The sequence below is a fragment of the Felis catus genome, chromosome B3, assembly GCF_018350175.1.
Source record: "Felis catus isolate Fca126 chromosome B3, F.catus_Fca126_mat1.0, whole genome shotgun sequence".
NCBI classification, from domain to species: domain Eukaryota; kingdom Metazoa; phylum Chordata; class Mammalia; order Carnivora; family Felidae; genus Felis; species Felis catus.
In genome coordinates, this window is record NC_058373.1 from 40,857,367 (window position 1) to 40,872,501 (window position 15,135).

The following is a 15,135-nucleotide window of genomic DNA, read 5'->3' on the forward strand; positions in this document are numbered from 1 at the left end:
GGCCCCCGGGGGCCCTCCGCACAGGCACGCACAAAGCCACGTTCACTAGGCAGGCTGGACGCTGCTCAGGAGGTGGTTAACCCGTTTAAGAAACAAACAGCTCCTGGGCTTGTGGGCGCCGCCGAGGCACAGAAGCTGGATTCTTCCTGCCGGATTCGACCTGGCCTGGCCGGCAGCGGTGGGAGGAGGCAGACTAGACCGAGGGGGGCCCAACAACCTAGCACTGCCAGAGCAAGGTCGCCAGGATGGCGTCACCCAGAGGCTAAGGTCACCTGGCAAGCTCAGACAGCTCCCCGCGCTCAGGGTCCTTATCAGCAGAGCAGAGCGCTGTGTGTGGATTGAAAGATCATGCTTCCAAAGTGCATGGGCCTGGCACACAGTAAATAAATGTCAGCTATTATTTACTGAATGAAAAGAATTTGCCCTAAGTCAAAACGGCGGGTTGTTGGCAATTATATATGGTCCAACCTAATATATTGCTGCCGATTCAACTTTAACACAACTTTACTATTCCTCTTTCAGTATCCTGAGATTGCAGGCTTAGCTTAAAAAATGAACTATTTTAACTACTAACTCTGTGATCAGAATTTTCCTGATCTTGTCCATATTGTGCAACCAAAAAAAAAGGTAGAATCAACTGGAAGCAGAGTTTGGCGTAAATTAGCAACTATCCTGTTCATCCTAACAGCTTCTGACTTCTTACTGATTGCCTTTTTAATGAGTACATCTTATCAATTTTGAATAATAAAATAAGACGAAATACCGGGGCACCTAGGTGGCTCAGTCGGTTAAGCATCCCCCTCTTGATTTCAGTGCAGGTCATGATCTCATGGTTCATGAGTTTGAGCCCCACGTGGTCGGGTTCTGCACTGACACTGCTTGGAATTCTCTCTCTCTTTCTCTTTGCCTCTCCCTAACTCATGCTCACTCTCTCTCAAAATTAAATAAATAAATAAATAATAAATAAATAAATAAATAAATAAATAAATAAATGTTAAAAAAACACAACACAGTACCTTTATGTTGAATACTGAACTTTGGTGTAGATGTCTGAGAAAATAGTTCTTCTCAAACATCTTAAATTATTGAGAAGTCTAAACTCTTCATTTTATAGATGAGGAAACTGAGGTGTGAGGAAGGAGAAGTGAGCCTCCGGGGGAAGGTTGTGTTAGGAAGGCACCTTTGACAAACAGGTCCTGCCAGAGCCCCAAAAGCAAAGTTTGGCTCAGGGTAGGCTGGTAACCAGCTTCTCAGGGGACATACAGGCTCTAGCCCTGGGGCTCCAGCCAGCAGTGTCCCCCCTTCCAGATGACAAGGACTGCTCAGTTGCTTCAGACATGACCCAGGGATGGAGCAAAGGGAGCTGGCAGAGGCCACCCCAGCCACCTGCCATCCAAGGCTGCACAGCTTCCCAAGGAGATTTTTTTCTGGCTCTACAGCGACTCCCAACACCCCTAGAATGACTATGTCAGGGAACCAACCACTCGGCCCCCCTCATGTGCCCAGCACTGAGGTTCAAGGAACAAAGATGTGCTCAGGAACCCTCAGGTCACGGGGGTTTACTGTGAAGAGTTGTGAGACCGAGAACTGAGGCCAAGTGGGAAGCCAGGCCAGAGGCCGGGAGGGGCCGCAACCCCAGGCCCTGAGGTCTGGAACTGAGATGCTCCCACCTCCCATTCTAGCTCTGGGTTCTGTCTCAGGTCTCTCAGCAAGTGGAGGTTTTAGTCTCTGCCGCAAAAGGTCCCCAGGTACTCACCCAAGCTGCTCCTGTCTTCCAGATTCTGCTCCTGCTCCCCAACTGGGCCACGCACTGTGCCTGTTTGGGGAGAGAGGATCTCACAGGGGTCAGAGAAGCCCACAAGCCTATGAGGCCAGGTGGGTGACATGTCCTTAACAGGTCTCTTGTGTGAATTTATTCAAGTCTTTAAGAAAACAACTTAGTGGGTTAATATCTAGGTTCCTCTTGTCCACCCCTGTCTAGAATGTGTGAGACATGGTGTGGCAGACAAGTTGAGTCAAGCAGATTGGGTTCAAGTTTTAACCTCAGAGCTCTCCCGGGGTGGGTGGGGGGGGGGGGGTGAGGGGGGTGACCTTGGGCAAATTGCTTAATTTCTCAAAGCCTCAGTCTTTTACTACCTGGAAGTTCTCTGGTGCCAGATGTTTCAGAGCCCAGAGGCACAGAGTAGGTGTTTAACACATGACAGCCCTTATCCTTAGGCCTCTCGGTAGGAAGGGGTTATCCTGCCCCCACACTTGTTCCACCTGCCAGGTGCCTTATTATTTCTGGTGAGGCTGTGGGGAGACCTGCTGGTTGGGCCCCTGTGGTCATCACTGCTGCCACTCAAAATGGAAGAGGAAGCTGAGACCTCTGAAGCTAGGAGGGGGGCAGTGATTTGGAAACAATGGTCACATCCCTTTAGGGAAAGGTCCTAACTCAGAATGAATGGTTTTTCTGTGATTTTTCTGGACCCAAAATGCATCCTATGGAGGCTGTGCACCTGGCTCCCTGGGACCAGCCTTGGGGGTGAGTGGTGTTTTCTGCCCCAGAGGTTTGGCCATCATAGCCAGAGGGGCATTTCCACAACAAAGGGGAGGAATCTTGGCTGAGGCAAGCCTTGGGGCAGGTGGCTATCACCTCCCAGCCTGCAGGCCTCCCCTGGAAGATGAAGCACCATTCCTGCCAACCACAGCACGGCCTACCAAACCCCAGATCAAGCCTGATTTCTGAATGTCTTCAAAACCCCCAAGATCTGGGCCCACAGGCTCCTAAAACAATAATCACCAGAGCTGAATGGCAGCCATTGCCCCCTTAGGCTGCCTTTGTGGGTGGAAGGGAGCACGGAGATAGGTAGGAACAATACAGTCCATGATCTGAAGGAGTTCAGAACGCCAGAGGCTAATGAGATCATCTCAGAGATAACAATGCACACAGGGTGAGAAAGACCAGAGGTTTAAGAGGATGACAGAGAGACAGAGGAGGTGGTCTCCCGTTCCAGTCTGGGGGTAGAATGGAAAGTGCATCAAAGAAAGCTTCCCAGAGAAGGTACATAGAGAGTAGGCCTCAAAGGATGCACTGCATTTTTTTTCCCATAATGAAAACACTTTATTTAATTTTTATGATCATAAAAATACACAGAAATTCCAAGCAACATAAAATACTGTGAAAATTTTAAATAATGCAGAATTCCATCCTGCTAGGGCAACCATAGTTAACAATTCAATCAACATTCGTTCCATATATATAGTTTTATATAAACTTACACCACACTATACATGTAATTCTATAGCCTACTTTTTTCACTTAAAAACGTTTTCCTTGTCAATGAATACAGCTATGTATCATCTCCAATGACTGCACACCCAATCGTATTATGTACCATAATTCATTTAATCCCTTCCTGCTGTACAGAGATTAATTTCAATTTTTACAACCACACACCTTGCTAAGATGGGCCCCTTTGCACAGGCTTCTTCATGGACTTGGTTTCTAGACGTGTCTACAGGAATCCCCTGTGAATGTTCTGACACGTTTACCAGTGCCTTCCATCTCCATCTACTTCCACTCCCATTCAGACAGGTGTAATTCTGAGACTGAAGAGAGGGATGGGAACCGAGACAGGGCATGTCAGGTACAAAACCCACCATTAACAAAAGGCTCCTTAGGCCTGGGCCGCACAGAACTGAGGAAGCAAAGAGCATGAGCATGTTTGGGGGCAGTTTCTGTCAGGGGTCGGGCGTTGTTGTGAAGCGCTAGGACATAAACAGGAAAGCGAGCGGGAATCCTCTCAGAGAACACTGGGAGTGCCAGGTGGCAGAACCTGCAGTTGGAGATCATTCAACCTTGATCTATCTGGTGCCTATTTTGAGCCCAAATCTTTGCTGGGGACCATGGAGTGCCAAAGACGTACCACTTCAGAGAGTTGACCATTTGGCAGAGAGCGCCAAAATCAACCACACATCTGGTGCCACAAGACGTTGGCAGATGACGCACACACCCTTCCCATGGCCAGTAGACACGGATGAGTGGTTCTCACCCATTTCTAACTCTCAGCTCGGGCCCGACTCTCCCCAGTCATGGAGCGTCTCTCCCCAAGACACTTAGCCAGTGTCTCCAAAGACCAGGCATTCAGTTCAGGTGCATGACAATTGCAGCAAAGGTCTGTTCTTCTTTGCTCCAGGAGGGATCACCATCATCTTCCCCTTTCCTCCTGCTCCCCTAGGCTGCTGTGGAGAAAATTCCACCACTTTGGGACCTGATGTCCCTCAAAATCCATGGTTTCCACTCCCATTTGGGCCGTAACCATGCTCAGCAACGGACACTCCTCCATCACCATGCTCTCTCTTCAATCACTTCCTGGTCCCATCCTTAGCAGATTTCATTATCGTCTCTTGGTTTTTAAACTTTAGGCTGCAAAGGTATTCTTTATTTTCTTTATGGTTCCCAGCTATAGGTGCACTCAGAATGAAAGTCTTCTGGAAAGAGTTCAAAGTTACAAATACCTATGCGTGACACTTTCTATCATTCCCACTTCTCATTTAATCTGTCACTCAGTACTCATACTGAATGCTGGGGTCCCTCCAGCTCAAAGTTTCATGCTCTAGACTCTGAAGCCCAGAGATTGTTTGGGGAAATAATGCATGGGGAAGTAGGGAAGTACAGACTCGTCTCCACACCTCTTCTCTAAACCACTTGACTCAAAATAGGAAAACCAGATATCTCTATTTGAGAACACTTTAATTACCAAGCAGGAGACCTATATTCTCTGCCCCACCCTGTCTTCCTTCCCCATGCCTCCTTGCTTGGCAGTGAGGCTCCCTGCTCTGTGCATTTGTCCCCAGACACAGCTCTGATGGCGATTCCCTTTCTCTCCTCTGAATTTTATTAAGATGCCAAGTCTGACCCACCTTTAAATAAAACAAAGCCTCCTTTCACTAGGTTTTTCTCCCACCTCTCAGCATGGGCCTCCCTTCCCATTCAGAGGAGCCTCTTATGCTACATGACACAGGCAGCACTGACGGCTTCTGCTCCCATCTGCTCCAAACCTACTTGGCCTTGTGTTGCCTGTGTCATTAAGGGCTCCCTTCGCTGTCTATCCTTCCCCCACCGCCCCCTCCCATGGGGAAGCATGAACGCAGTCCCCCACTACCACAAATTATGCAGTCGAGTTCCCCACTTTTGGGGAAATCGCAGGGGTCAGCACATCCAGAGTGCAATGGATAAGCCTCGCCCTGGGGGAAACCACCTTCATGATCATGGTATCTTCCCTGCTAAGTATTCTTCACTGTCTATCCGGAAATTCCAGCCAGAAACCTGCAAGTCAGGCTAGCTCATCCCTCAGGCCTCTCATCAGATCAGTGACCAAGTGTCCGGTGGTTCCACGTCCCCCTTCTGAGCCTCTCCAAGAGACCATCCCTTCTGTCCTCCTCAGCAATCTGGCTGGCTGGGATGAACATGGCTGCTCTCCTTGCCTCCAGTCTGATGCATCTAGATCACAAATGTGAATATGTTATTCCCTGCTTGAGTCCCTTCAGAGGGTCCCCACCCTTCTGGGTAATTGTGCCAAGTGCTTCACAAGTTGTATCAAGCAGTGTGATCTGGTTCCTGCTTGTCACTCTCTGTGGGCTGCCCAATGACTTGACCCACACCATACCAAGCCACCTACATTTCCCTAGATGCCTACCTCCCACTGTCAAGAGACAGGGAGGCAGAATGGGCCCAGCAGAAGGGGCAAACGCCTCTTCACCTTTAAGCCACAGTTCAAGCATCCTCTTCTCTACAAACGTCTTCTTCCTGAGGCCCCAGGTAGAATGACTCTATCTTTTGTACCACTGTGCAGGCCTTGGGCTCAGTACCCTTAACCTGTTTGCTTTCTCAGTTTCCATGTGTGCAAGCTCTGTACAGAAATGCACAGGCCTGTCAGCTTCCAGTGCCAGATGCTAAGTAGGAAGTTCTGAAACCACAGTCCATCCCAAGGAAATAAAAGACTTGCATCAAGATGATCACAGGATGGAATATAACAAAGCAAGGATAAAGTTTTACAATTAAGTTTCTTTGGAGAAGAGTTACAAGTATGGAAAAGGGAGAAGACTTAGATAAACCCAATGGGGTTAGACTGTAAGGATCTGTGTGAATTCATGCTTTCTAATATCTAATTCTTTATGTCATCTCTCTCTCTTGCTACTGCTATATATCTTTGTCTTTCTTTACTTTCCTGCTCTGCCAAAAGCCTAGAAGCAATGACACTGCAGGAGCAACGAGCACGCTCAGCACGCAGATCTTGGTTTCTATATATATTTAATTCTCCATTAAAAGAAATCAGGACTCTGTAGAGAAATGGCTGATTCCAGAGCTGGGACAAGGAAGATATAGGAGAGGCCTGAAACGTTTTATTATGCCAGAAAGTAAGAAAAGTGTTAAAAAAAAAAAATGAAGGGGACAGGTTAAAAAAATCATCTGGGATGATTTGAGAATCAAAATAAATCAAAGCAAGGACTTGCAATGCACTTTGAGTAAAATAGGAATCCATTCATGCATACTGATAAACAAGTAGATTATTAAGTAGAGAGAAAGGATGTTTTTCTTTAGTAGAATGCCAACCAGTAAATGTAGATTATGGAGCCAGAAAAGCACACTGGAGAAGGAACAAAGTATTTATTTTACATGATCTCAAAGTACCTCCCCACAAATTTCTTGTCAATTACAAAGGGGAAAATAGTAATCAAGTGATCAGAGTTAACTTCAGCATTAACGGGACCGACATCATGTGCCAATTTAAAATGCTCTGAGGACATATCACTTCTGTGATGTTCCTGCCTAATTGCAAAACCCTAATATAGTCACACGGAACCATGAGGCCAATCCAAGTCAAGAGATATTCTACAGAATACCTGGCCTATATTCTTCAAAAATGCCAAGGTAATGAAAGGCAAAGAAAGGCTGAGAAACTCTTCTGGATTAAGAGAGACACAAGTGATCGCACGTTACAACTAAAGGTAACACATGATCCTGAACCAGGAAAAAGGGAATAGCTATAAAGGACACTACTACTGGGATAACTGACAACATTTAAATATGGACCATGGGTTATGTAACAGTATTAGTTTACTGTCAAACTTCCTGATTTTGATAAACATACTTATGGTTGTAAATTATGAGAGATGTCCTTGTTCTTAAGGAAATGTATACTAAAGATCTGGGGGTAAAGGGGCACAATGTCTGCAATTTACTCTCAAATGCTTCAGAAAATACAATATGTAAATATAGATAATAAATCATAAAGCAAATAAGGTAAAATGCAAACACCTGGTAAATCTGGGTAGAGGCTAGATGGGAATTCTTCGTGATACCCTGTAACTTTTCTAGAAGATTTAAATTATATTAAAATTTAAAATTTACCAAACAACCAAGAATCCAACAACAAGGGATGAGTCAGAATTATGGTACAAGCACTCTGTGTGGAAGCCTTAAAATTACATAGCCTTCTAAATAAAGTTTGTGAAGATATGTAACAATAAAGAAGAAATGCTTACAAAATATACAGTGCTGAATGATAAAAGGATACAAAATATTTCACGTGGGTATTATTACAACTGTGCAAAAGCAAACGCAAGACTGGAAGGAAAAAAATCAAGAGTGTTAATAAAGATATTGGGGGATAGGGAGAGACTGAGTGATTTTTTCTAAAACAAAACAAAACAAAACAAAACACCCAACTGTTGAAAAAAATACTTGCCAGCACTGCACCCCCACCCTGGATCCCTGCCCCCACCAGGCTGGTGCACTGGAAATCAGTGCTGTTTACTGCATTCTCTTGCCTCAGGCTGTCCCTCCCCAAACCTTAACCACCCACCCAAGAGAACTAACAGAGCAGGCCTGGAATGCCCACAGAAAGGGGCGTCTCTGGGGCTGGGGGGTGGCGGACAGGAGTGGCGAGGTTCCATGGCAGGCAATCTGCCAACCCTGCCCCACAGAGCAGCTTCACAGACCACTCTGATCAGCCAGCTTAAGCAGCTGTGGACACAGCTGAGGGGAAGCCCAGCAACAGCGCATGTGAGACTCCAGTCTCCCTGGCCAGGCCAGGACAGAGACCCCTTTGAACGCCCTTGGCCTAAGCTGACAACACTCGGGCCCTGTTGTTGGCATGCTACCTCCTGGGCACAGAGAGTAAAGCTTCTTGGAACCTCAAAAAGTTTAGGAACTCTTGGATGACCTGATCTAGAGGCAGAGTGCTGGCTCTGTTCTCAACGGAGATAAAGTGTTAAGTCCTTACCAGCTCTTTACACTTTTAACAGGAATCGGTCTACTGGGGACTTGGCAGAAAGAAGTTCAGAACAGAAGTCTGCTATCAGAGGGCAAGACTGAGAGAGCCCTGGGCAGCTAAGGGAAACAGGGTAGGAATAAAAGAAAGTCTGCCTCCTTCGCAGGAGAATCCATTGTCCCTCTTACTATAAGAGATGTCTTTACAACTCCTTCCCTAAAAAAGTAGGAATAAGAATTAAACAGGTTAAGAGACCCTCAGAGTACGTAGCAGAGGTAGATAGAAAAAAAGAAATTCTAGTCCCATAGGGAAGCAGCAGCAAAAGCTTAAACTCCTGTGGAGAGAAACTTACTATACCTGGGCAACTTCTTTGTTCGGAGTATTCTGGACCTGTTTCCCAACTGCTCCCCAGCCTAAAGCAAAAAGCACCACCATTCCGAGTCACATGACCTGATTTTAAAATATTTTATTACATAATCTTTTCATGGCACCATCAGGAGTAACAGAAAACGTTATTCCCAGTTCCTAACCACATCCTGAAAAATATACATTTGTATTTATATATTTATATCAATACTCCACCCCTATCTCCTAACTCCACCACCTAGTGTAGGTCTTTTGCTTAAAGCAAGAAACTATTCTCTCAGGTAAGAAAATATATATGGAAGCTAAATGAAGTAATGGTTAGAATGGGCACAGGTTGGTCGTGGGGGCAGGGAAGAAGGGATAAAGTCCAGGCTAGGCAGGATGCATCACTGGAGTCCGGCGGAGGTGGAGAACAGTGTATAAAAAGGCAGCGTCAGGCAGGTGGGCTCTGGTGTCCTTGGTCCATTAGGAGATGGCCTTTGCCTCAGGAAGGAAGGCTTCCCAGTACTTTGCCAGCTGCAAAGAAGTGGGGACAATAAGCAAGTGCCCCCACCTAGTGGCAGAGACTGAGCCTGGGAGGGGAGCAAGCACAGTGCCACGCACTCCCCCGTGGTCTCAGCCACCCAAAGGGAGGCCAGAGCTGAGGCCAAGCTGAGGAAATGGCTAGGCTGAGAGTGGACCCTGGGACAGATTGGCCAGGCAGCCAATCTTACCCCTCTTCAGAGGAAGCATCAAGTACAAGGGAAATCTCTAAAGACAGTCCTGCTTCTGCCCTGGAGGAAGTATCCCTGTGGGGGCTACAGCTTTGCCCAGCTCAGTTAGCTCCTCACAATGGGATCCACTGTTCAATACAATGATTGGGTCTCAGCCTTAAGAGGGTTAGGTGGTACCATGGGGGGTTACAGGGAGAGGTAGGGTTTGTCCTTAAAAACTAACTTATTGTAGGATTAGGGCTACAATATCCTGCTTGGCAAAAGACCCTATTAGATTCTCCATGTTAGAGCAATACAGCCAGCCCAGCCCATCCCATCACCAAAGCCCCAGGTAGGCAGCTGGCCTCTGGAGGAGGCATAGAGAATGAAAGTCATGCATAACTTACATACCTGCTGCTGTGAATACAGGAGTGTCTCAAGGTACTTGATCACGTGGTTTTTAAAGTCCTTGGATTTTTCTTTCTATAGGAGACAGGATTCTAGACTAATCATCCAGACAATTGCTCCTACCCCTCTTGATGGGATGGAGTTTATTGCTGACCAAGGCCAAACACAGCCCCAGAAACTATAGCTAGCAGCTGGAATAGCTATAATTTCCAGCCAAATGGCTTCTGCCAAGGACTTGCAAGGCTTTCTTGCATGGTGGGCAGGGGATGGGAGGTAGAGGAAGACAGGAGAAAGAAAAGGGAACCAGAGGACACAGGAAAGTTGCAAGCTTTAACTTCTCTGGTCCAGCAACAAGTGTAGGACAGCCACTGTGCCTCAGAACATAAATGTGGACACACACACGAACACACACACACACGGCCACGTCTGTTCACAACTACCAGGTCACCGGCACTTTCATCGGTCTCCCTACTCAATAGACTTGAACAAAACCAACACCACCACTAAACAAGGCACTGCACACTTGTGAGAAGTAGGATATTCTATCTCACCTCAAACCGTATCACTTCTTTTCGGACCACAGTTGAAATCCTTTCAAAGTCCCTTTCATACTGAGTCACCCGAGACTCCCACTGGGAAGAAAGGGAACAGAAAGGATCACTTAATATTATGGTATCATTACTGAGTCTTTGCCTTTGGACAGCAATTCTACATGTGAGACCTCAGTTGGTCATTATGTCTGTTTGCCCCTCTGGGTAAGATTAGAAACCATATGGACATTCAGTGTGTAAGTCTAAGTCTAGGTGAAGGCCATCTGGCTGGAAAAGAGATGCTGTGTACTCCAGGCCAGGCCTGGTCTCAAAGTTCTGGCACCCCAAAGCCCCTGGTTCAGGTACCCACCACAAAGGCTGGGAGTTCCAGAGAACTGAATTCAGTTGTTGCCATACTGAATCGCCTTGGGAGTTTTTCACAGACCCACCCACGACCCCTCCTGCAGAGAATCTGATTTGTTAAGTCTGGGTGGAATGGGAAGAGAGGAAAAGGGCCAGGCCTCAAAGCAAGGCTGGACTCATTCTCAGAGGCTTCCCCAGCAGCCATAGTCCTTTAGACTCAATCGGCTCTCTCGCCTGCTGTGGGGTTTCAAGCATCTGGGTGGGATGGGACCCGGGCTCATTCAGGAGCCAGGCTGCCCTGTGTGCCTCACCTCTAAGATCTCGTCCTTGGCCTGCTGCAATTTGTCAGGCTTGTTGGCCCAAAGCAGCCGAGCCTCAGCCTCCCGCTTCTTCTGCAGCGTCGCCTGAGCATCCTGCCAGCGCTGCCACGTCTTCATACGCTGGTCGAAGGCAGCCTGTGGGGGTGGGGGTTGGGGAAGAGCACAACCAGCCCTTCAGGAGCTCCCCTGGCTCTGCCTGGGGTAGGGCTTGGGGGGCAGGGGGACTCTCTCCCAGCAGCTGTGCTAGAGAAGGACTGACCAAGGGCAGGTTCTGCAGCCGTGTGTTAGTGCCCAGCTGGAAGCTTCACATCAAAAAGCACAAGCTTGGGTAAGACTCCTCTCCAAGCCTCCAGTGGGGCGGTGCCATGCTGCTTCATGCTACTTCCAAGGTTGGATGGCTGGGAGCATAGCAGGTGGCCTGATGCCAGTGCCCAGTTCTATGGCTTCTGAACTGCCTCCCTCAGATTAGTCTCTGGGTCTACATACTTCTCCTGATCTCCTGCCTGCCATGTGCCAGGAACTAAGAATACAGTGGGGAATGAAACACGTGGTTCTACTTTTATGGAGCTTGTTAGAGGTTGACATATATTAATACTTGCAAATAAATAATTACAAGTATGCAGAGTACAGAGTAAACAAGCAGAAGATCTATCTCAAAATAACAAACTTGGAGACCTAGCTTAGTCTGGGAGATATACCAGGGAAGCCAACCTAAGGAAGCAGCCTTTAAATTAACACCCAAATAGTATACAGGATTAGCTTAACAAGTCTTTAACTAAATACTTGAAGCTACCATGGGGACACACACGGCTTCCATTCCATCCATACATTCAACTGATAAATCAGAACCTCCCCAACGTCCACTTGCTGGTTTTCCCAGTTTCCAGTTCTTTTCTCTTTTTTAAGATTTTTATTTTAATTTATTTTATTTTTAATTTTATTATCATTTTTAAGTAGGCTCCACCTCCAGCGTGGAGCCCAATGTGAGGCTTGAACTCATGACCCTGAGATCAAGACCTGAGCTGAGATAAAAAATCAGGTGCTTAACTGACTGAACCACCCAGGCACCCCTAAAGATTTTTATTTTAAGTAATCTCTATACCCGTTGTGGGGCTCGAACCCACAGCCCTGAAATCAAGAGTTGCATGCTCTACCGACTGAGCCAGCCAGGCACCCCATCCCCTCACCGTTTCTAGTCCCTCGATCACATTTCCAGAGGACAGTTATTGGCGTAACCAAGCCATCCACCACCCCCACTGGCTTAGTAGCTTCAAGAGGCAGCCTGGATGAGAGATCTGTACCTGGGGTCAGCCTCCCAGCCCTGCTCCAATTTGCTCTCTGCAGAAGTTTTCTGGATGTTTTCTAGGTCTCCTTAGGGCAGGCCTTTGCCAAAGTTTGAACCTTAGGGAGTGAAATGCCACCAAATTCACCTTCCCCAGCGTTGACTGTCACTGCTGTTCACTTGCAATTTCTAAGCAGCTCTCAATGTCAAAGTATAGGTAAAGGGTAACCTCGTAAGACTCAAGCCTAACCCTCTGGGCTAAGGGTGGTACAGTTCCAGGTTCAGGGAAGAGCATAAAACAAATATCTGCTCATCTCCCCAGCCCATCACCTTCTCACGATTATGAAGAGGGCAGGTTAAGGGTCTCTAAGAAAAGCCCAGCTTGCAGTTCTGCACTCAAGCATGTTGCCTCAGTCCCTACATGGAGCTCTAGGCTGGGCCTCTCTCATGCCTGGGGGGTCACATCCAAGAGCTATGCTCTCCTGAGGCTGCAAATGATGCCCCCCTCTGAAACTTTCCCAGAGAGGGCCCTTCCCTAAGGTAGTGCTCCATTCTTCATAGTCTGACCTGTTCTACAAATTCCAAAGCAGGTTATTTTTCCAGCCTCTTATCACTCTGGAGTTAGCAGCAAACCAAACAGCTGAGGGAGACAATGAGCGACCTCACAGGCTTTATTGAGCAATTCTGCCACAGAGGAAATGAGAGCCCTGGGAGCAGCTTGGTTCTTGACAACACAGGGGCTCCCTGGTCGGGGAGATGCTGGGCATGGGGAGTGAGTGTGGCTCTGTTCCAACTCAGAGGCTCATCCTGGTCCCAAGCTGGAGAAGGGGCAGATTCAGTCCCTTATAAGGCAGGCACCAGGATTCCTCTTGGCTCTTTCCTCTGTCTCAGGGAGACCATGCGAGAGCTAGTATCACTGCCCAATGAAGCTGCCTCGGCTGCTCTAAAAGGTCATGGGAAACCAGACTGCCCCAGTTACCAGGAGAAGAGGTGAGGTGCTAGATCTGAGAAGTAGGCTGCAGTGTTGTTATCAGTGTGGTCAGCACAGCACACAAAGGACTCTGGTGACAAGCTCTCTCAGCCCTGTGGCCACACTCCTCCACGCAATGCCAAGACGATTCCATGTAGTTACCTGACTGCCCACATTAGAGGGACAAGTGGAAGCCAGTAAGAGCTCTTACAAAAGGCAAAGCCGCCGCTTACTGTTAAGGAGGCAAAGACCAAAGAACTGAGGAGTCATTGCTCCAGGGGGCCAAGACAGCAGGTCTGTAATAAGCCTCATTTGAAGAAAGGAGCATAGAGGACTGTGTGCAGCTGTAGCAATAAGGAGGGGCCTACCTGAAAATTCAAGAGTAGTCTTTTCTCCAAATGCATTTTAAAAACTGGCTATAAGGCCTCAAAAATGACATAGTGATAACTAGCTAAAAGTTAAAATGGATTTTTTGGTTCACAAGATACCTTCTCTCTTGAGAGTAGAAAAAAGTTACACCTACTTTCAGCTATAATGGATGAAAATTTCTTGGGAAGGGGAAAAGGAAAACAAAGGCAAATTAAATAAAGGGGAGGAAAAAGAGGAAAGCAAACAGAAGCTTACACGGACTATGGCCAGGAGACGAATGTAGTCACTCAGGAGCTCAGCAAGAAGGAAGAAGTCATTGTTGGCCTGTTCCTGGTGAAGCTGCTCAATTTTTTCTTCCACCTCAGCCAGCTGGGAGAGTGCCCGTGACAGTGCTGTGTTGTCCTCAGAGCTCCCAAGCATGGCTAGACTCTTTGCAAACTGGGCTGTGTTCAGTGCGAGCTCTGGAAGGAGGAAGACAGCAGAGGCCTCTTATCTCAAAACGAAAAGGGACAAGTCAGCTGGCATTGCATGGCATGCCTTAGAAATGCTGCCTTCTGCATATCTAACAACTGTGGGCTCTGCAACCCAGTCACTTACACCACAGCCAACTGTACTTAGAAAAGTGAGGGGAGTGCAGTGTGGTCACACGAGCAGGGAGAGACATCTGCTGTTCTAAGTTTCACCAAGTTAAGGCCTAGCCTACTTGGAAGCAGCAGCTTCAATATTCCTGGAGAACTAGGGGCCAGTTAATACAAACAGGCCAAAGGAATGATTCTAATTTTTATGTTAAAGCTCATTGTTAGTCTATTTGCAAGAGAGTGAATGTACGTGCACACTGCATAGTCTTACATGTCCTAAAGCAGGACAAACTTTTTTTCTAGGAAGGGCTAGATGATTTAAGCCTATGGATCACATAACGGCCTCACTTTCTTTTTTCACTCATCCCTTTAAAAATGTAAAAGTCATTCCTAGCTCACAGCAACAGGCCTAGGGCTAGGTGTGGCCCATGGGCTGGGCCATATTTTGCCAATGCTCACAATGGCTTCATTTTAACAGTTTTCTGCTTGTTTTGATTTCTGTTTATTACCATGTTTGTTTGTTTATTTAAGTAAGATTCATGCCCAGTGTGGAGCCCAATATCGGGCTTGAACTTATCACCCTGAGATCAAGACCTGAGCTGAAATCAAGAGTTGGATGCTTAACTGACTGAGCCACCTAGGTACCCCTGATTATTACCATGTTTAAGGCAGAGAAGGAAAGCATTCAAACTTGGCAAATTTTACTAGCACTTAGACAAATCTCACCAAAGAAAGGTGAAGAAAGGTTAGGAGACATATATGGTTTCCCTGAATTTACATATTGTCCATTTGACCATGTAGCTAAAGTATGTGACATCACTTTGGATATAAGCCACCAATTCAAATCATACCAACTAAAGTCCATGTCCCACGTGAAGCTGTATGTGAGGCAGTTCCCCTGCACCCCTCCCAGCTAGAAGGCACAATGCTCACAGTGGCTGAGTCATGTTTCCTGCCAGGAGGTGCAGGGCGTATCTTTTTGATGAGAACATCAAGGAC

General features: G+C 47.1%; 1 protein-coding gene and 1 non-coding gene across 4 annotated transcripts in view; both read right to left on the reverse strand.

Annotated features, from left to right (window-relative positions):
• Positions 1-5,116: 5,116 nt before the first annotated feature.
• On the reverse strand, positions 5,117-5,276 carry LOC111561161. Its single transcript, XR_002743522.1, has one exon. It is a non-coding gene; the product is annotated as a U1 spliceosomal RNA (small nuclear RNA).
• Positions 5,277-6,637: 1,361 nt separating this feature from the next.
• The window catches only part of SNX1 (sorting nexin 1), a 41,642-nt gene continuing 33,144 nt past the window's right edge, over positions 6,638-15,135 (reverse strand). For 2 of the 3 annotated variants that reach the window (XM_019832270.3, XM_003987049.6), the window contains exons 11-15: positions 13,814-14,019; positions 10,929-11,072; positions 10,276-10,356; positions 9,728-9,799; positions 8,710-9,140 (exon numbers count right to left, since the gene is read on the reverse strand). In XM_019832270.3, the coding sequence (XP_019687829.1) occupies positions 9,090-9,140; positions 9,728-9,799; positions 10,276-10,356; positions 10,929-11,072; positions 13,814-14,019 (554 nt within the window). In that variant the 3' untranslated portion in view covers positions 8,710-9,089. Of the gene's footprint in view, positions 8,672-8,709; positions 9,141-9,727; positions 9,800-10,275; positions 10,357-10,928; positions 11,073-13,813; positions 14,020-15,135 lie in introns of those variants that run through there. The other variant, XM_023255221.2, reaches the window with a different exon arrangement.